The 22410-nt window shown below is 40.2% G+C and overlaps 1 protein-coding gene across 1 annotated transcript; it reads right to left on the reverse strand.

The window, feature by feature from the left end:
* Positions 1 to 4905: 4905 nt before the first annotated feature.
* Positions 4906 to 22187, reverse strand: CHGB (chromogranin B). The gene is made up of 5 exons (XM_032779068.2): positions 22116 to 22187; positions 15993 to 16036; positions 13019 to 13112; positions 8781 to 10594; positions 4906 to 5341 (listed from the first exon to the last, which is right to left on the reverse strand). The coding sequence occupies exons 1-5, from the start codon at positions 22162 to 22164 to the stop codon at positions 5258 to 5260; spliced, it is 2085 nt and encodes a 694-aa protein (XP_032634959.1). The 5' UTR covers positions 22165 to 22187; the 3' UTR covers positions 4906 to 5257.
* Positions 22188 to 22410: the final 223 nt, after the last annotated feature.

Here is a 22410-nt window from a genome sequence, read left to right on the forward strand (position 1 = left end):
CATGAGAAACAGGATTTTGATACTGTTTGTCATGCAGATGTGCTAATTCAAAAAAAAAAAAAAAATGCTGACTGATACTTGGATTGTATAATTCAGTTACAAAAAGAAATTGGCTGTAGAAGAGACTGAAACATGAACATAGAGAGAAATTACTTATTTAAAACCAGATGCCTCAGATTAGCTTGATCTCATTTGCATTAGACACTCTCACAATCTGTTTCAGTATTAATTCCTGTCACTGAACCACGTTACCTAATTTTAAAATTCACTATAATCCTTTTCCCCAAGTGTTAATGCTACTTGCAAGAAGAATATGATGAGCATTCATTTAATATAAGAAATATATTAGCAGTCAAGTGGAATATTGCATTTCAGACCAACAATTTTATGCATAATGTAATACATGAAACAAAGTGCATATCAAATTAGAACAAACTGAAGTGCATCTGTGCATATTATGTAGCTGACAAATGTCCATTCATGTTGATTATAATATAAACCTATATCAAAGTCTTAAAAGCTGTCTTGGAGAGTAAAGCGCTAAGAAATAAATTATAATTGCTACAATTTGCATAAGCTCCCTGCTAGTGTATTTTGGGCTTCGCAATTTTACAAATTACTGTGTAATTTTAAGGGAATTTTAGAGCAAATGTGAAGAATTAGATTGCAGCACCTAAGGTTTGTGTGTGTCTGATATGTATTGAAAATCAAGCTGATGACATGAAAAGAACTCCGTTTCCATGCTTTTTAAAAAAATAGAGGGTCGGATACCTAGGTGTAGTACTGGTCACACAGAGCATAAACCTAACGTCCACATCGCACAGTAAATTGATGTGATTGGATTGTGACCAAGTGGTCAGATCGAAGTGAGAGGAGATGTGAAAAAAAAACCCTGTCTATGTTATAAGAACAAGAGGAGTGTGGGCTACAGGACCAGCGAGTACTGCAAAGGCTGCTGCAGTGAGAAAAACTGGTTCAGGTTGTGCTAGTCCTACGGGTCTAGTAATTTCATGTTTGTCGAGATAAGCCTGAATGTCTTCCTGAAATCTTTACTGGTGATACGGTTACTGAGCTGAGAGAGCCTGTGTGCTGTGTTAAAGCTTGAGTGCTAATAGAGCTATAATTCAGGTTGCTAAAGAATTTGCATTCAGGGGTGCATAACTAAATGAAATAGTCCAGGCCTGTTCCCTGTCAGAGGGTGACTTTTTTTGACAGGTTGAGTAAAAACAGTTGTGCTATTTGGTTTTGTTTTTTTTTTTAACAGCTCTGCTGCCAAAACACCTGTGGCTAAAAAGTTGAATTTTGACAGGGAAAAAACTGTCATGGAGCAGAACTGGCTTTGTGAAAATAGTTTTTTTGTTGTTGTTGTTGGTTTTGTTTTTAATTAGCAGAGTTTAGCTGTATTTCAGTTCGAGGGCACTGAAGATGGTGGTCTGATATCTCTTGAAAGTGAGTTGATGGCATGTGGTTTTCCTGTCACCCTTATCCAGGATGAATCTCGGCCAGCTCTCCCTCATTCGAGTTTCAGGTTTGTCTGACACTGAAATAAGTCAGCCGTATTCCCTGGGTCTGATGAAATGCTAGCACAGACCTGGATGTTGAGGAATTGCAGCCCTCATCACCATAATTATATATGCTGACCAGGAAGTTGGCAGAATGGAGCTGGATAGAACCCTGTGTGAGAGGAGGAGGAGGCGGCAAGCAACTTCTGAGTCCTATCCTGTGCTACGTCTTGAAGAAACAAATGGAGCCACTCAAGAGCTTCCTCGGGCTTGACAAAGAAAATTCCAGGTCAGTAAACCAGAGGCAGTTGCAGCTAGAGCTAAAAGAATAAGTATGGACTGTGTTGAGCATGTGAGTTCTTTACTAAATGCAGCATTGTAACATCAAGTGGAAGCATCATCATTTTCCCTAGCTAGAGTTTCAGTGGCAACTACAGAGGTACTGCCGTTTCTTTGATTAACATTTTTTAAATGACCAAGAAATGGCAGGATGCAAAAGATAAGTGGCTATTCTCTGGTGTTGTGAGAATACAGCAAACATCTTAAAGCTTTCAGGAACTGAAAAGTTTGTGTGGGAGCTGTTCTAAGTGTGTTTTGCAATTGTGCATTGATGGTTTCAGTGTTGCTAATGTGTGATTTTGGAGTTGGAGGGGGGAGTTCTTAATTCCAGCAGGTCAGGCATTAAGTTATTACCTGATCTTCTCAACTTTTATTTTAAAAAGGAAGATCTAGTACTCAGGGTTGCAGAATAAACTTGAAAATGCGAACCCTAAGTGCACGTGCACTACAAGGCAAATAAGAGAGAACCAGAAACTTTTAAAGTATCCATTTTTAAGACAGTCATGAGTTTTGGGGCCTGACATATGATTTTTGAACACTTGGGGTTGATAACAGTAGTTTATTTAGCATCAATCCACCAGAAATAATTGAACAATTGTGTCTGGAGCCTCATCAAGCTTTTTAAAGCATTCTTTACCTCCACATTCCATAACCTACAGAAGTAGCTAAGCATGGTCTGGACCCACCTATCTGAAGGTACTTATCACAAAAACTTTAAATAAAATTGAAAATGAGCAAGGAATTTGCTTCCTTCCATTCCAGTCCCTAACACTGAAATATTTCTGAAACACTTGACCCCACTTAAGTGATAACAAGAGATCAATAGTGAATACTGACATTTCCTTGTTATACTCTCATCCATGCATGTTTGCACTTGATCATTTTTGTTTAAGACATCTATGTTTAATACTCTGAAAGCTAAACATTATTTCAACACCATTTGGTCTCATTGAGATGGAACTGGGTTCCACATTTCATATCCTTCATAGATGCTTTAAATTGTATCTGTTCAACTCATACAAGTATCTGTTCTGTCTTTAAAGGAAAAAAAGCAAAAGAATATAAATGCTGTTCATGCAAAGAGAGAAATCAAACAAAAATAATCTCTCGCCACCATCAAAAATCATGGTCAGGCAATGCAAATCTGCAGAATTGCTCAGATAAAACTAGTATGGGCACAGTGCAGTCAATACTTGCTTTGACTTCATTGCTAGATCTATCAGCCCTGTGAAATGATGAAAGCAGAACACAGGCTTATAAATAGCAGAGCTACCACAAGCCTGGTTTGGGGAGGAGGGCAGGTTTGGAGCCCTATGAATAGTTTTCCACAAAGAGGTGGTTCAATTCTGCTGAAGTTTTTGACCGAGAACGTTGCAGCAGACTTGAGCATTATGTGTATTAAAATACAGACTGAATTCTTAATTTTTAGCTAAAATATCGTCATTATTCCCTATGAATTAGCACTGCAAATGGTGTTACAGTACTGTATTTACCTGTATTTTGAAACAGACTCGCAGCACACATTCAATAAGTTGTGGTTGAAGGGCTTTACATTACATACTTACATTATATGATCATATTTTCACCGTGGCACATATCCCTAAGACTATTATGAATAATGGTTGCTGTAAATACAAATCGCTATTTAAATCCTAAATTATTTTAAAGCAAAGCTTCAATGAATTGTAAATGTTACATGCTATAATGAACTTGACTGTAGTTAGTACTAGACATGGATGTCAACCTAGAATTTGATGTGACTGAATACAAAAAAAAAAGGGGGGGGGGTGGAATTTGTCATATCCCTAGAAGCTTCTGAAAACTACTGCTGCTAGCAAAGATTCGTTTCTTTTGTCAGAACTGAAGGAAAAAATGGCATTATGCTGTACGTTTCCAGGGAGTGGAGAGCTCTGAAAGAAATATGCAGACCACACATTTCTTCCTGCAATATTTATGCATTGCCTTCAATGGGGCCAGGGTTTCACCCTCAGTGACTTAAATGGGAGAGATTCAAGCCCTTGTATAATCCCATTAAACTCAATGTGAGTAGCACGTGCCTAAGTGTTTGCAGGAGGAGGACCTTAAACTATAGTTTTGCTTTGAGGTGCTTTGCAGTGTTAGATTTAGGCTGAAATATTTTAATAAGCAGTTGGCTAGTTGGATTAAAATAGTCCAAGGCAGAACATATGCTGTGATCCAGGCAGGCAGCATGTTACACTTTAAACAAGTATCCCTTCCCCCATGTTATACAGTGAAAAGAGACATTGTCATGGCAAGTTTAAAAAAAAAAAAAAACTTAGATAAATCTGGTTAAACTTGAGCTCAAGACATACAAATAGTTTTAAAGCTATTTAAGGGAAAATTCCTTATGCTGTTGTGTGGTGCCATGTGATTCATGAGTAGCTGTTTCTACAGCCCTGCTACTCGTTGTTCTTAGCAAGGAATCAGACTTGAGCATTGCGGATCCAAGCCCTGTACCAGTTGCTCATTCACTGAGGAACTGGGCCCATTTAAAACATAATACTGTAAAACTCCTAATCCACATACTTTATCATTTGGCACTTATGTGCAAAGGATGACTAGTGGGGTGTGATGTGAGAGCTCCTATTACTGAGAAATGATGGATGAGATGATGTAACTCCTACAATGGGGAACACATACTCACACAAGTTAATGGAGTACTCCCAGAGTAAGGAACTACTCAATTTGAACAAGCATGGTATAATTTGGTCCTACTTTTACAGTTTACAATGGCACATGTATTAACATAATTAAGCATTATAAATGGCCAAAAAAACAACCACACGTATTTGGGGATACAATAACTTTGCGAAACTTATTTACTGAAACTAATTTACTGACAATGAATTTGAGTCACTGCCAGAACCTTGATGGTTTCCACCATATTTTGCATGCTCTTGCTACCTAGAATATAAAGAAAATGTGCATGTAGTTCTATTTTAACCTTCAGCAATAACATCAAGAAACTACATTTCAGTGTTTTATTTAGATCTGTTTGTCTGATCTGGGTTATTTGAAAATATCCACAAAATTTAGACCAAAACAAGTCAAGCAAGGAGAAGGATTTTGGTCCAAGATCAATGTTTTTATTATTTCAAACTCAGACAAATATATTTCTGAAGAACACTAATACAATTATTTTCACAAGCATATTAAAATATCTGCCTTACATGTAAGTTTATGTACTAGAATTCATGCTAGTTGGATCTCAGTAGCATAATTGCAAATTAAAGACATTTCCGGCTGTGTAAATCACTACACTTCAGTGGACAGTAAACTGCATTTCCTGTTTTAGGGTCAACAACACTTCAGTGACAGTGAATTACCAAGAAATATAGGTATTTTAAGTAAATAAAGCTACACCTAGCTTTGAAATATACCACTCTACACAGTCTTCATCCCCTCCTGTTATCGTTGAACTTCTCAGCTATTTTCTGCAGTTCCAAATCCATAGCAGCCAGATTTTCCAGCTCTTTTTCCTATAAAGCATTGAAACCCAGATATTTTAGGGCATGGAACAGGTAGGCAAATGTTCTTTTGTATTACAAAAAAAAAAGAGACTAAGACATGTTTACTGAAACACACCTCCATTCAATTTATATATAGAGCCAAAGCTGATGAAGCCAGAAGGGACCACTGTGAATCATCTAGTCTGACCTCCTACATAACATGAATCATAGAACTCCCCGAATTAATTCCTAGTTGAACTAAATAGAGCCCAAGTTTACTCAGGCAAAACTCTCATTAACATCAATGGTATTGTTGCCTGGGAAAGCAGTAGTGGTGGGTGAAATTTTTTTCAACTGCAACTTTTTTAGTAGAAAAATGCAGAGTTGGCAGCCCAAAATGTTTTTCAAATTTGTGTTGATTTCACCAAACTATTAATTTCAGAAACATTTCTGACACTCCCTTCCCCCCAAAAAAATTTTTAAAAAATCTGATTTATTCTGTCATTTTCAAAATTAAATATTTTGATTTTTCAGTTTGAAATGACCTTGCTTCAAAGCTAACATTAATCTTATTTTTTTAAAAAATGTGTAAATTATCAAAATGAATCATTTTTGATTTTGTCAAAACAAAACATTTTGTTCAACCCAAAATGATTTTTTCTCTTTGCTGAAATTTTTTTAAAAAAATTGGTTTGACCAACAACTTTTTTTTTTTCAATTTTCAAAATTGCCAATGAACAAAAATGTTTGCCCAGCTCTAGTAAGGAGTTCTGAATAGGAGTTTATATACACGAGTTAGGATGCACTTGATGACCTAATGATGACTTTAAATTTCTGATTATTATGTAGTTGATGCTGTGAGGCACTCAGACTGTGTGGTGGAAGACTGTATTTGTACCAAGGTAAAGAAATAGATTAGGTAGATGGATAAACAGTTAATGTACAGTTGTCTCATGACTTGCTAGTTTTCCCTTCCATACATAAAGGTACCTCAGTAGCTGCAGGATTCCCTTGTATTTCCCGCTACTTACTGTCAGAAATGCCTTTTATACCATAAATATTGATGTAAAGTTATTTAGTTGTCTAGAGTGAATGGTTAGTTTTGAGTTATCACTGCACGTGCACATTTATAGGATAGAGGAAATCACTCTACCTCTGGCCTCACAGCACTGCTTTCTGTTCAATCATTGCCCAGACACACAGTGTATATCATGTGTCCTAATACAGAAGGGGTATATTCTGCAAAAATACAGCTGTACAGGAATCAGACTATTACCATAATTTAAAAACAAGATTTACTCCATGCCAACTGTCTGTCATACAGCACTGTCATAAACAGATAAGAAAAGTTAATAGCACAGAAGTACTTTATATCTCTTTGACTATAAAGGGTTAACAAGTTCAGTAGGGCCTGGTGTTGCACTCTGACCGAAGAACCAATAGGACCAGGATACTTTCAAATCCGTGACGGAGGGAAGTTTCTGTGTGATGCTTGTGTTGTTTGGTTGTTTGTCACTCTGGGGCTCAGAGGGCCGACATGCAAGCCAGGTCTTCTCCAACCCCGTACAGGCTTTATAAGTTTCAAAATACGTGAAGTAATAATAATGAGTTAGGCTTATGTTTGTTTCTTTATTTGCAGATGTGCATTTGGTGAAGGAGTTCAAATTTGTATTTTTGCTTGAAAGGATTTATGGTATGTTGAAACTTAGGTGGAGAGGGTTATTTCCCAGTTGCTATAGCTAAAAAACCTGTACCTACTTCATGTTTTTTAACAAATGAATTTTTACTGTTTTCTCTTTTAGTGTATGAATAGGTCTTGTTACGAGAACGCTGATTTGTTGTGTGTTTTTTTTATTCTGGTGAGACCCAGGGACTGGTCTTGGATTCACAGGAAGTTGGTGGGGAAAGGAGGCGAGGGGGGAGAGAGACTAATTTCTCTCGTGTGCCAGGATTACTTTCTGTCCAGGGAGAGTTCTGGGAGGGAGAAAGAGGAGGAGGGAGGAAGGTGATTTCTCTCTGGTGTTAAGATTCAAGGGAGCTTTGAATCACCCCTGATCTCAGGGTTAACCCAGGGGGGGAGCTGGAGGCAAGACAATGGCGGAAAGGTGTTTCTTCTTGTGTGAGATCCAGAGGGTCTGGGTTTGGGGGTCCCGGGCAAGGTTTTGGGGGGACCAGAGTGTACCAGGCACTGGAATTCCTGGTTGGTGGCAGCGCTACAGGTTCTAAGCTGGTGATTAAGCTTAGAGGAATTCATGCTGGTACCCCATCTTTTGGACGCTAAGGTCCAGAGTGGGGAATTATACCATGACAAGCACCCTTCCCAATTTATGTGCAATCTCCTGTTGCTACAGCTATCCAGAGTACTTCACTAACCACACTCAATGAATGTCCCCAATATCCTTGTTCTATGCACTGAGGCCAAACCATAGGTCCATCAGCTTTTAAGTCTTATGCTAGCTACTTTCTTTATGAACTTCTGTGCTAGTATTCCACATGTTGCTAATCCTAGCCACTTGAGATCACACACGTAGGTTAAGATCCAGGCAAGCTCGTTGGAAGTTAGTGTAATCCTTGCTGTGATCACAGTTGTGAAACACATAAATGGCACAAAATGGAAATTCACACACACAATCAAATTCCTCCCAGGAAAACTTTTAGGCATCTACTGCTGTGTATTAAGAGGATTGTTCTCCATTCCATGTGCACATAACTCCTATTACCTCCTTCCCTGCTGCCAAAGATATCAGGTAGATGCAACACATCACCAGTTCAGCTGCATACATCTGATGTGTGCTGACATTCTGCTGTTACCTGTAGAACATTCATTTAAATGGCAGTACTGGAGCCTATTGTGAAATCTAGCAATGGGGTTCATGAGCACTACATGCTGAACAGTTCAAACAAAACTGTCTCAAATTCTACTCTGCATTACACTCATGAAGTCAATGGAGGGCAGAATTTTACTCAATGTGAAACTCAAGATATTTTTCCCCATGATTTTTTCCCCCTGTATTATTCAACCAGCTCTACAAAACAGTTGGTAATTTACAATTTAAAGGGACACATCTTCAGGAAGAGTAGATCGCTACCTGCATGCTTCTGGGTGCAGTTCATGGTTACAGTCTGTAAGGCAATCTGTATTCTCTAAGACCCAGTGAGGTGACAGATCTCCTGTGTGTGTGTGTCCTGGTGTGGGGAAGTAGGCTATTTGGAGACTGTGAGGATGTGTGTAATGTACCTTTTAAAATTAGTTCTGGAAGAGCACATCAGCATAGGTCCATTGAATTCAGTCAAGCCACGCTGATTTATATCAGCTAGGACCTGGCCCTTAATGAAACTGCAGTACACTTTTTATGATGATTCGCTCTGAGATTCTACTGATACTATTTTTGTAGGTGGAGCTAAAGTCTGAGCTTGTTAAGTAATATCAGTGCCACTTTTCTTTTCATAGAAACTCATAAACACGTACCTCCTCTTCCGTCAGAGGCCTCTGGCTGAGATTTCCCTTGTTGCTGCTGATCATGTGACGCTTTTTTAGGTCTTCCCCAGAATTGTACAATTCTGGAAATTCAGCCGATTTCTTCCTGTAATTCAGAAGCTGGGCGAGTTGATCCATCCTGTCATACTGTCTTTTCATATCAAGTTTGTGGAGCCTTCCAAGATTTCTCTTCTCAACGTGCTCATGATTCAGACCATCCAGAAGTTGCTTTTTCTCCCACCAGTCATAGTCGTATTCAGGAAAGAAATTCTTCTCATTTAGGCTGGGTCTACTTTCCTGTTCACTCCCCAGAATCTGGTCCCCCATATTGTCCTTTTTGTCCATGTGCCCGCTTTTCCGCTGTAGGCGGTGGTAGAAGGGACTGTACCGAATTGCGGCTCTTTTCTCATTCTCTGCAGGGAAGTAACTCTTATACTCCTTCTCCCCGTACCTCACTTTCTCTGTACTATCCTCATTGTCTTGTTTCTCATCCTTGCTGTCGCGTCTCTTTTCAATTTCAGCGTCCACCTCATCATAGCCAGGATAGTGCCTTTTCTCCTCACTGTCCCTCTCCTCAGTGCTGTAGTGCCCTGTTGACTGTCCTTTGCTCTCTCCACTGTGCAGCTTGTGTGTCTCCTCATCTTCCCTGTTGTGGAGGTGTTGTCTTCCTTCACCATGATGTCTCTTCTCATCCCTGCTGCTGTGACCATGGTGCTTATCCAGCTCTTCCTCACTCTCTTCGCTGTGGTGCTTCCTCCCCTCATAGTGATGTCTCACTGCCTCATGTGGTTCATCGTGGTGCCTCTTCTCATGTCGTTCTTCCTCGCTTTCCCCACTAAGGTGGTGCCTCTTGTCTTCCTCTTCACTGTCCTCCTTATTCTGATGCCACTGCTCTCTGTACTCCTCACTCTTGCGGCCGGCGTGCCTCTTCTCCTCCACATCTTCAGAACTGTGTGTCCCATAATAATTCCTCTTCTCCTCATGATGATGCTCTGGTTCTTCATAATGGTGTTTCTCGTTGTGGCTCTTTTTATCCCAGAATCGGTTCTCTTCCTCATCGGATTCCTCAAGCAGATACCTTTTCTCACTCTCATGATCTCGCCTCTCTTTGGAGGAGTCGCCCACTCTGTGCTTTCTGTGATTATGTCTTGGTTTGTAGTGTCGTTTTTCTTCCGTAGCTTCTTCACTCTCTTCAGATTCTTCACGCCCTCTGTACTGGTAGAAACCGTGTTCCTTAGACTCATGATGATTCCTTTCACTGCTTTCCTCCTCCTCCTCCTCCTCTTCCTCCTCTTCCTCACTTTCATGGCTTCTCTTTTCATTGCTGTGCATCTTTTCCTCAGAGTGCCTATGACCCGTAAAGTGTTTATCATCCCCAGGAGAGAACTCCTCCATGCTTTTAGCTACAGAGTGAGACCTTTTGTCTGGAAGCGCATGCTCTGCCTCTCCTGACTCTTCAGCATGATGCTGCTTTTCTTTGCTTCCTTCTTCTCTGTGGTTATTTCTCTTATAGCTATTCTCATCATCATCCTCTTCTTCCTCACCTCCTATATCCAGATGGTGCTTTTTTTCTCTTTTATGGATTCTATTCTCATGAGAATGACTATCCCCATTGTGTTTTTCCTCCTCTCCCCTGCTGTCATCTTCCTCATGATGGTGTTTCTCTTCATTTTCTTCCTTCTGACCTCTCTCTTCCTCTACACTCGCAAGCTGATGTTTTTCATCCTCTGATGATTCTTTCAAATGCCTCACTTCAAGCTGCTCCTCCTTGTTTTCATTTTTCTTCTCTGCTTTATGCCTGCTGCCTACAAAAACAAAAATTGTGTTTAAAAATGTTAACTCAACTCTTCATTAACACATTCTTCATTCAGAATAAGTGGAGTAGTTTTTGATGCTGCTAAATTGGTCAGATGTATTTTTAAAGCTGGTCAAACCTTCTAAAAATTATTTTAAAATTGATATACATTTTTCTTTTAATTAGCCGGTGTTTTTCAACCGGCTCTAATACTAAGTTTGCATTACAGTCAATGGGAGATGTAGATCTTCGCCATCTGTCAAAGTCTGTCCTTAATTATTCCAATTCATGCATCCTAAGACCATTCCAAATTGCCCAAATAAAGTGACTGGTGTATAGAATGAACATCATACTCAAAGCAAATAGGAAAATCTTTCAAGGTTTTTGAACGCATAATACCAAAGTGATACCAAGTTATGATCCTGTAGTTGTTAGACTTAAATCTCACACTCTGTGGTGTTTCCAAAATGTTAAATAAGAGCCTGATTCTGAAATCAGTTGCAATAGCATTATATGTACACATGGTGTAGTGTAATTCCATTGACTCCAGTGGAGATATTCCCGATTTACACCTGTCTGAGAGATCAGAATCAAAATCTTAGCTATGCAGATTGTAACATCACAGTTTAAAATGTCTTACTTTATATAGACTGCATTTGTGTTTTTTGGTGCTCTAGGAAGAGGTCTGTCTACATTTATAGCATCCTCTAACATTGCAAAAATTGTTCTCCTTTAGCAGAAGAGAGCGAATACATATGCCAACAAGAAATCATACAACAGGATGTCAAGAATGGAATGCAAGGTGTCCAACCTGCTGTCAGTTTGGGTCTTAGATACAGTAGTAAGGGTAAGCATATTCAGCATAAAGAGATATAATACAGCAGCTCAAGGCCAAGATTTTCAAAAAGGACAAATGATTTTGAATGCCTCAATTTTTGGATTTCCAACCTGAGACTCCTTAAATGTGCTTGACATTCAGCCCTTTATGAAAATCAGGCAGCTTTAGGGGGCTTCAAATTGGGCACCCAAAAATTAAGACATTCAAAATCACTCTTGATTTTTGAAAATCTCAGCCAAATTTGTGCCAGCTGTATTTGAAAATCACTGTGTTCTAATCATTGTGCCAGGCTGTGGATTATCATTCTACGGAGGGAAGTATCAACTGTGGGCTTTTATTATTGGTTTTCTTGGTAGGTAAGCGCCAGTCTTTTTATTTTTCTGTAATTAAACATCAGTTGGAAAGACAACAAAGTGAGTACTGTAGTTTGCCGCACCGTTAAGTTTAGCCACATTTCGCTATAGCTATTAATAAATTATGCAAGCAGGTTTATACCTCTCTCTTTGTGGTAAATTCCATGAGGAGAACTGCTATTAGCACAAGACTTGAGAGGATAATTTTCAGTTCCTTGGAGCATTACTCCAATGCTCTGGATTCTGGAAAGAGCATTGGCTGCCAAGTAGTTTATGGATGGAATAAGCTGGTACCTGCCTACTTGAAACACTGTTTCTCTCCAGTGTAACACTGATTCAGCTGTCATCAGCAAAAGCACTTGAGCTGGAGCCTTGTTGGTTTAAAAAGCAGCTGCTGGCAAACTCCCTCCATTTTGGAATGCATTCTCTATTTTGTCCAAAATAGTCCAAATTTGTTCATCTTCAGGGCTTGCTGGAAAAACTCATCTATTTTCTCATGCTTTGCAAGAGAAGTTAAGCACGGGAAATCAGGCATTTGGTTCACTGTCTTTTGTCTGGCCTGGGATTCTTAATCCATTGTTAGCCACCAGCTCAAGGCCAGGCTAGATTAACCCAGTTCTCGATCTGTTGAAGGCCGTCGTAGTTTTGACATTGAAATCAATGGGAAGAGGATCATGCCTTATAATATTCAGATGTTTGTAGTGCTGGGTAGAATGCACTCTGTTTGAACATTATTTTGCTAGCGTTATCAACAACAGGCTTAATCCTCCACCTTTTACTCTTCTTAGTATTCGTTACTTGCATATACTCCCACTTCAATGGGATTGCTCACAGAAAAAAAGATTACTCAACTTTAAGGATAACTTATCACTAAGAATGGGGTCTTTACTGACCATGAAAAAATAAGTTATTCTACCATTCATGTTGCAAAATTACATCCTTTCATATTTGCATTTTGGAATAACAAACAAATGATGGGTTTTCATAACACTTTTGAAAAATATGGTTTGGATTCAGAGCTCAGAAAAAAACAAAAATGATAACATTTTAAGAAGTACTATTAACCTTGAAGACATTTTTCTTATATGTGAAATGAAAATGGCAAATGCATCTGCCCTATAAAATGAGAACACATCATAAAAAAGTCATTGTGTTTATAAAATGGTCACATCTACCAAATTCTCTTCATCAGCAATAACACTGATTCAATGAGCGTCTCAGATTCGTTTAGTATTGCACTTACTCTTCTTCAGGATATCTTTGCACAGAGGGTTTATTGGTGGAGCATTTGGTTTAGACAGAGCAGTAGAGAGAACTTCCACTATACATCGTGTTACCTAGAAGAAGCAGCAGTTGGAGAAAAGCACATTTCAAGTGTAAGACTTTTAAAAATTCTGCATATGTCCAATCATGCACTATCAGAGAGATGTTCAGCTATAACAACATTGGACTATGACTCCAGGACATCTGGGTTCATTTCTTATCTCTACCAGAGACTTCCTACGTAATGTAGTGCAGGTCACTTCATCTCTCTGCACCTCAGTTCCATGTTGATAAAATGGGGATAATAATGGTTCATTTCTCCCAGCTTTTGTCTACTTAGATAACAGACTCTTCAGCGGTGGGCCTTTTATTATGGGTCTGTGCAGTGCCTTGCACAATGGGGCTCTGATCTCCACTTCTATGCACTATTAGCATACAAATAATAAGTAATATCAGCAACATTTAGGATTTGTACTGGTAAAATGATTTTAAAAAGAGAAGGAATGTGGCCAGTGGTTTGAATAGAGGGCTGGTTTCAATACTGGGCTATATTTCACAAATCACCTATGCCTCAGGTGACTCATAATTAATTAATTTGTAAATCTCATTGAGATCATAACAGGGTAGGTGGCCAATTAAATGAAACTGAGCTCAGCTCTCCTGTTCCTGTCCACATGCTCCTGGCTGGACCAATTAAGAGGGCAAGGCAGCAAGTGGAGGCTATGAAAGATCAGTCAGGAAGGGCAAGAGAAGAGAGCTGTCGGAAAGAGAAAGTGGTTCCTGGGCTAAAGCTGAAGAGTAGCAAGAGGGATTTGCTCCCTGCCCTCTCCCAGCCACAGAGTCACGGCTGGAGAGCTGAAGGCAGGAGGACTAGCAGAGGGAGATGTCTGCTGGCTCTGAGATGGAGTTAAAGGCCAGAGAAGGCAGAAGGAAGGGGGAGCAGCAGAGGGGCTTCCTTGCTGATGTCTCCTTGCTGGAGAGCTGGACCCTGAGGAACAGTGAGAGGGCTTGGGGGAGTACAGAATGCTTCCCTGCCAACAATACTCCCAGCAAAGAGTCTGGGGGGGTTCCCCTCAGGAAGAGTGGGGTTGCACCCCAGCAGGAAGAGCTGGGATTGCTGTCCTGGCAGAGGGACAAAGGAGGACTGGCAGTCCAGGTGTGATGGAAGGTGCCAGAATGTGGTTTGTGTTATGTCAGTGACCCAGAGGATGTGAGTTTGAGAGTCTGCTTGCACTGAGGTGATACGGATTCTGCTTTGGGAGGTTTCAACTGTTTTATTAATAAACTATGTGTGGACTAGAAGATAAGCTTCCATGGAGTAACTGGGGACTTAAAAGGGAAATTGAGGTGAGGGGCCACTTGCAGAGCTGCACTGGGGCCATGAGGGAATGCCTGGGAGGCATCCACTCATTGTAGAGTTCCTTACAGTAAATATTCCATAGAAGTGCAAAGTACTGTCATAAACAACACATGGTGTTAAACAGGAGCCTTCAGAAAAATAACTTTAAAAAACCAGAATGTTGTAACATCTTTTTCCTGGCTATCGCATTGCACAAGGATATGGTGTGGTATAAAGGCTTTATTGGCTGAGTTTGGGGTGACCGCAAGGCTCAGGATTGCCATTAAACCAGATCACATCATTTATATATTCTGGATATGCCACATGTTTTATAGCCAGCTATTTCAGAAATGTGATATAGAGTCTCTTGTTTTTCCCAAATCTGTTCTATAATGCCTGACTCTTAGTAGCAAGAGTTCAACTGTATAGTCCTCTGAAGGAAAGGAAAATTATTAACTACTAAAATGTAAAAAAAAAAAAAAAAAAAAAAATCTAAAAACAATCTAAAATAGCTTTTTCCCTACATAACAATGTAATGTAATTTTAAGGGCTTTCTGGAGCTAATAACAAAACATACAGGACTTCTGGCTTATTAATAGTTAAAGCTCCAGAGGTCTCATAATTCACAACCACAAATCTCTCATTGTCTTAAGACATAACTATTACCCATCCTGGGCCTTAGGACAATGTAATTTTGAGGGGCTGATTGTGAAGATAGAAGAAAACATTTTTGCAACAAATTGCTTCTTTTTAAATACTCTCAGCTGCTTGAGGCTGCTCAGCACCATGGACTGTCAGAAATAAACCAGTGGGAACAGAGTAGTGGCCAAGGTGCTGATGATGGGAGCACCAGATAAATAAAATATATCACTTGAGCTCAGATTACCCTCGGATCTTTCTTGGAAAAAACATGAGGATTTCCTCATAGAATCAGTAACCAGTTTTCCTTATTTCACCCATAGGTCAATGCTACATTTATAAATGTCTTCAAATTTTGTGACCTCACTCTTTGTGATCCAACCACATTTTGGTTTTATTCAAATGACTATTTCAGGTAATTTTTCAGGCAGATAAAAAAGATAAAATTTTCGAAAGTGCTCAAGTCTCATTTTCAAAAGTGAGGCCCAGCTTTTTAAAGGTACTTAGGCATTGCTGAGCTCAGTGTTGCAACATCTAACAGATTGAGGAGCCTAAAACTCATTTTCAGAATGGATTTAGGCACTCAGGGGCTTAAATCCCATTAATTGTCCATAGGATTTTGGCTTCTAATTATCTGAAGGGATTTCAACACTTTTGTTAGGATCCTCAGTCAGGTGTTGGAAACAATTTCCTGGAGGGATTTCAGCACTTAGGAGCCAACATCCTATTGACATGGGATTTAGGCTTTTAAGCACTTAAATCTACTTTGCAAAGGAGATTTAGGCTCCTCAGTCAGTTAGGCATTGCAGCACTGGGTGCAGCGGTGCCTAAATATCTTTTAACACTGGGTTTAAGGAACTTATTGAAAGCTGATGGGATTTAGTTGCCTATGTCACTTAAGTGCTTTTGAAAATTGGGGGAGAGTATTTTGATTGAAACTCTCTAAATACAACACTTTATGGATATGCCTACTCACCATTTCTTCAACGTGGTCTTTTTCCATTGGCATGGAACTGATACCTAGAAGGGGAAAAGTTTACAATATCATGGATTCATACAACACAAAGGCCACTGTTTATTTCACTGACAAGAGTCATTGGGAAAATTGACCTTGAATGGGCTGTTTGCTTGATGAGGAGTTTGCAGGTGCAGCCCAGAGTTATTTTATATCAGGGGTTGGCAACCTTTCAGAAGTGGTGTGCCGAGTCTTCATTTATTCACTCTAATTTAAGGTTTTGTGTGCCAGTAATACATTTTAATGTTCTTAGAAGGTCTCTTTCTATGAGTCTATAATATATAACTAAACTATTGTAAGTAAGTAAATAAGGTTTTTAAAATGTTTAAGAAACTTCATTTAAAATTAAATTAAAATGCAGAGCCCCTGGACCGGTGGCCAGGACCTGGGCAGTGTGAGTGTCACTGAAAATCAGCTTGCGTGCCGCCTTTGGCACTGTGCCGTAGGTTGCCTACCCCTGTTTTATATTATACCTTTCAAGAGACAATACCTATCTCAACTGCTGGCCTGGATTGTGGGCTTGCATTAGCGAACAGGAAACTGGAATCTAGACTCTTGGGTTCTATTCCATTGTCTGCTTCTGAGTGATTATGTGACTCTGGATAAGTGATTTTGTTTCTGAGAGATGCCCTTTTGTAACAGTGTAGAATAGCTTTCTCCCAGGGGCATTGTGTGGCTTTAATTAATGTTTGAAGCTCAGGTCTACATTCTAGTAGTTCAGCAACACATTTCAACCCACAAGTTATTTATTTTTGTGGCTGCTGTGGATATTTCTAGCATAAGAAGGAAACATTCTGATCGTGCAGAGGCCAAGTAAAGAGCTGTATAGTGAGTTAGCTCATGTAGATGTGACCACTTTAAGGGCCCATATTCATTCTCAGCTTCTACTGCAACTTCTTGGTAGGGTGCAGAAGGTCTACTGGGGAGTGAGTAGGATCAAAAGCCCAACCTTGAGAATGGAAAGCAGCCATCATGCCCCCTCCAACTGGGACCTCCAGAGGTTCAGTGAAGCTTAAACACTGTGAGGCGTTTGTTGAGGGAAAGAGCATGGCAAGATGGCATGGAGATGGGCTGATCCAGCAAAGCTTTCTCTTAGCAGCATCCGATGCAATGGCCTCCTGGAGGAGAGCTAACTCCCAAGAGAGGGAAGTCACAGAATTCCACACACTTCCCACCCCCACCCCCCGGCTAGCACCACGGAGATAAAATTAACACTTCTCTGCACCAGACTTAGTGACTCTGTCCCAAGCTGTTTACATTTGGGAAGGAGCTGCTGAGTGTGAATATATCATTTTTACTCTCTTTCATGCATTAGTGCTACAGTAGTCTCTTTTACTGCTTAACAAACACTGTTACTGTCCGGTAATAAACCTTGTAGAATCACATGAATGGGACTCTCTATGGGGTTTTTCAGAAATGGAATTAGATAAGGTGGCCAGCCAGACATAACTATGCAGAAGTAGGGGGCTTTGGAGTGAAGATGGTCTCTGTGCCTTTGCCTCACCATCTTGTGTACAGTTATGCAAATAAAGATCACATTCAACTGTTGCCTTCTTTATGACCGTATGACTGGTAGGATTTAGAAGATAGGTACAATAAAGCAGACTAAAGAGAAAACTGAGCCAGTCTGCCCCTTCTCACAAAGAACCAGCAAAATTCTGCGAGCCTGACCTCTTCCACTCAGTAGAGAGGAGTTTATGGTATTGCATTGTCAACTGGGAGCAAGACCTTCCAGCCCCTTGGTATGTGGGTTTGTAGAGTCAGGAGCCCGTTTCATGCATGACTGAATCTCTGTAGCTCCAATGGCCTACCTTTGACGTCCAGTAGTGTGGATACAGCAGATGTGCTACCCTAGGCTTGTTTTCCCCTATGACTGCAGCACTGAAGTCCTAGAGGGGACCCAGAGGTAATAAGTCCCTACCCAATCATTTCTAGCAGAACTCCAGCTAGGGTGCAGGTGAGGGTGCTGTTTAAAGCTAATCACCTCCTCCACCATTAGTATTTGGGGCTGTCTGAAGCAAGTTTATTTATATAAGTAACAGGAAGAAATAACATACCAAGTAACCACAGTACTGATGGTGCTGAAATCTAACCTACCTGCATCCTCAGTCTTACACTCAGTGACCTGTTGCAGAAACTATCTCTGAGAGAGAGAGAGAGAACAGAAAACGTGGCACCATACAATGTCCTGCAGGGTATGTGGGAGCTTTCAAATTCCTGTTAAAACTTATCCCTTGAGAGCAAATCTCTTCTCCCCTTCCACACACACTAAGTACAGTAGAGGCTCCTGTGCTTGGGGTCCCTTTGTAGGGTCGTCCCCTGGATCCCAGTGTGGGAAGAACAGTGTAATGGAGGTGATGATCCAGCTCATAGCCTCTTCTCATCTTGGTAAGTTGGTGTGACTCATTCCATCAGAAAACATAGGAGCATTTGCAAAGTTTGCTGCACAAATGTGAATAAACTGTTGCCTGCAGCTGTTTTGTGTTCTTTCTAATGATCCAGCCATGGAGCACCCCATCTGACTGACACTTGTTTAATTTGGTAAGACAGAATATAAAATTATTTCATCCCTTGATCACTTTAAAATATTAAAAATTCTAACTCTATGCAGTCTCTTGAGTATTATGTTAATATAGGAATCAAAACAGTGCTGTGCCATTCTGTCATGCCAAATCTCCAGTTTCTCCAAGTCAGGCTCTTCACAGGCAGACAAATGCTGCTTGAGGAACATTTGTCTGATGATGAAAGATGACATTCCAAGGCCAATAAGAGGTGTGAGGCCATCATAACATCAGGAGAAATAGTGAATATTGGACAAGTGTCATATTAGTCTTCCATAGGGGAAAAAAATGAATATCAAATTTACGAGAGCTGAAAAATATGAGGCAGATTCTCTGCTGTAGCAAAGACCCACTCAAAGCAACAGAGGGGGAAGCCATCGGGCAGCCAATCTGCTCTGTTCTTCCCTGCTGTAGATTGTTCTAACTTGTGCCAGCTGGCAAGAGTCCCAAGGGACTGGCTGCCAGCTGGGGACAACTGGAGTACGTTGCTCTCTGGCTATACAGTCATCCTGCACTGGGTTGCAATGGGTGCATGTAGGAACTTTCTACACTGGTTCTGTAGCTGCTTGGGAGACGTAGATGTTTTCACTGCCTAAACAGCACAAAGGATTGGAGCAGGGCAGTGAATCTGCCCAGTACATTTTTTCTATTACGTATACAGCTTTAGCTTGATAAAGTGGGAACAAAACCAGGAAGTGTACAGAAAAGCAACCCCTATATTTAAACACTGTCTTAACTTTATTTTTAATACCTACCTGGCAGACATCATATGAACATTTCCCCCTCCTGTATCAAATATGTTTAGGCCACGAAAACCAGTTGGCCTGATTTTCAAAGGTGTTGAGTGATCACAAATACCACTAAAAGCATTAGAACTGCAAGTGCTCACCATATTTGATGAAAAAGTAAGCAATAAGTCAGCATTAGTTTTACTTGCATCCATTTACGATTGTTTTGATGTAGCCATGTAGATTCTCCAATAGGCCACTGTTTCAAAATTTCGTTAGTGCTGATGACTCGTGACAGCACAATCTCTGACTGAAATGGAAATTTCAGCAAAAATTATTTTTTAACAAAGATCATAAAAGTCCAGGTTTGGTAGGAATGAAAATAAAATTCAGGAGGCTGGAGGAATTAGTCATTTAAAAAAATAGGTTTGCCAATCCTATAGTTTACTTACCCTTGTGTCTTTTGAAAGCTATATAGTCAAAATAAGAAACTGCTTATACATAGTGTTGGCAGTGATGTCACAGCTAAATAAAAATGAACAATAAAGGCCTGAAGCAATAGAACAACTCCAATGGACTTCAGTGGGCTTTTTGGATCAGGCTCTATATGTAAGCATTTATCTCTTCCTTTTTCATTTCTGCTTTATTATAGTAACAAGACACTTGAGATAGTTCATTTTGTGAAATTATTGCACTTCTAGAGCTGGGTTTACTCTGCGTTCTGGGATATTATTATTTCAGGTTTAAATACACTGCCTCTTAGTGTATTTAAACCTGAAATAATAATATCCCAGAAATGCACTGTTAGCCTTTAAATTTCCCTAATGAAATTAGGTAGTATGTATAAGAAAACACTCATTTTGGTTTTAATTATATAGCTCATGTAAATTGCTTGAGTTAAGTTTAATATAAAAACCTGTGAATTCAAAACAATGTGAACAAAAATGTTTATTACCTAAAAATACTAGCTTTGCTACTTTAAAACCAGCTATTGTATTTTGCCAGTTGCTTTCTAATTAACTTATTTTGCATAAAATTAGATGTTTAGACATCAATGTCATGGTCATACTGGTGACAAAGTAAACAGATGGTTGATTGGCTTTTGAGTAGTTTAAGGAAAAGGTGTATTAAAAAAAAATGAGCCTTAGCACTAATTATACAGTTAACAAGCAGGGAAGGAAGATTACCACGCACTACAATGAAAAGGTCCTTAGCCTGAGTAGTGCCTTACTCTGTGATGTGTCCCATTGAAATCAATGGGAATAGTGGAGGAGTTGGGTACTACACAGTGAGAGTAAGGGTAGCAGAATCAGATCCCAAATGAATAGAAGCAGAAAACAGACTAAAAATAAGATTATGAAAGACTAAATTGGCAAAGCCATTCAAGAAGACACTATGTTATTGCATCCTTCCTTTTAACATATTAAAGCTTTTCTAAAATCAGGCATATGAATACAATTAATTGGTAAATTTAACAGGAATTTCAGCTATGTAATTTTACTGTTTAACCATCCATGAATAGTATATCGATTTTTGTTAATGCTTTCCCTTTAAATTGCTAGAAACACCTTTTATTTAGCAAACACTCATTACATAGAAACCATTGCCTGCTGAAGCACCTCTCCATAGTCATACTATTCATTCTGAGCATCTTGTTAAACCTCCAGGGCTCTTTGTGTCCAGCTTTTGCAGAGGACTATGCAAACTCACAGACCATTTGACAGAAATAAACCACTCTATTATTATTTTTTTCCTCTTCCAGAATTCAGGTCTGTTTGACAGTTGAAGCAAATAAATCCATCCATTGATTTCAAGTGATCCATTAGTTACAGTAAGGAGGCAAAGTGCCACCATCCAGGCTCAATCTAAATAATTAAAGTGGGATGGATAGAAATGATGACAAAATCTCAACAGATGGCATAATCCTCCAGGACAAAACATTCCCTTCTGAATGTAGGTAAAATTTCCCTCTAACAGCAAGAGGTTTTTTTGGTCAGTTGGTTGGACATATTTTTGTTATTTATTTTGTAAGAGTATGCTAACATAAACTAAAAAAACAAACACCAGTTTTTCAAAAAAAAATCTATCTGGACTTTTAATTCACATACCATTTTAAACTGAGTCTATACAGTAGATTTCTTTTCCCAGACAATGAATTTTCCTTAACATATACATCTGTTAAGAGGATGGGTATTGGAGAAGAGACAAAGATTCCAGACATTTACCTGTTTGTATTCTCCTAAATCCAATAGGGGGACAATTTCTTCCTTTTATTTTTAATTACTTTCAGCTGTTCCAATTTCTGTCTAGTCTAGTAAAGTTAAAACAGTCATGGTTGTTTCTACTCTGAGCCAGAAATGATCAAATTTGCGTGTTTGTATTTGCAAGTACTCAGGCTGTCTATCTATGTGTCTATCAACACACACACACACACATATCAGTCTGTGTATATATACAAGAAGCATACAGTATATAGTCTCTATATATGTACACACAATGGGCACTATATACTCTGTGTACACAGGAGATGTAGATATAGCCACTGCAGCCACCGAAGGTGGGTACGATTCATGGATGGCTACATGAATAATGCCGCCAGGACAGACGGGCGGGCGGCTGGGTGACATTCTCTCTCTAGCTATCGCCCAGACACTCACACACATACACACGGGTCTCCAGCTCCGGCAGCGGGGGTCCCTGTCTGGCTGGGGCAGGGGCCCCGGAGCTGTCCGGTGCTCGGCGCTGCAGGCTGCGGGCGGGGGCAGCCCGCTCTCCAGGGTGCTGAAGGCACTCACCTGCCAGCGCGGCGGCTCCCAGCAGGCTGAGCAGCGCCAAGGGCGGCATGGTGCGGGGCGCGGGCTGGCGGCTGCTGCACAGGCTGCTCCGGCAGCGCCGCCGTGCCGCGCTATTTAAAGGGGGAGCGGGGGCGGCGGGACTAAGGGAGGGGGGGAATCCGGCGCGATCCCGCCAGCAGCCTGCGTCACGAAGCCTTCGGCAGGGGGGCGGGGCCCGGCTAACGCCCCCCGAACCCCCCGCAAACACACAGATCCTCTCCGCCCCCCCATACAGAGCCCCCGCCTCATCACTGCC

This window comes from Chelonoidis abingdonii, chromosome 3, assembly GCF_003597395.2.
Source record: "Chelonoidis abingdonii isolate Lonesome George chromosome 3, CheloAbing_2.0, whole genome shotgun sequence".
NCBI classification, from domain to species: domain Eukaryota; kingdom Metazoa; phylum Chordata; order Testudines; family Testudinidae; genus Chelonoidis; species Chelonoidis abingdonii.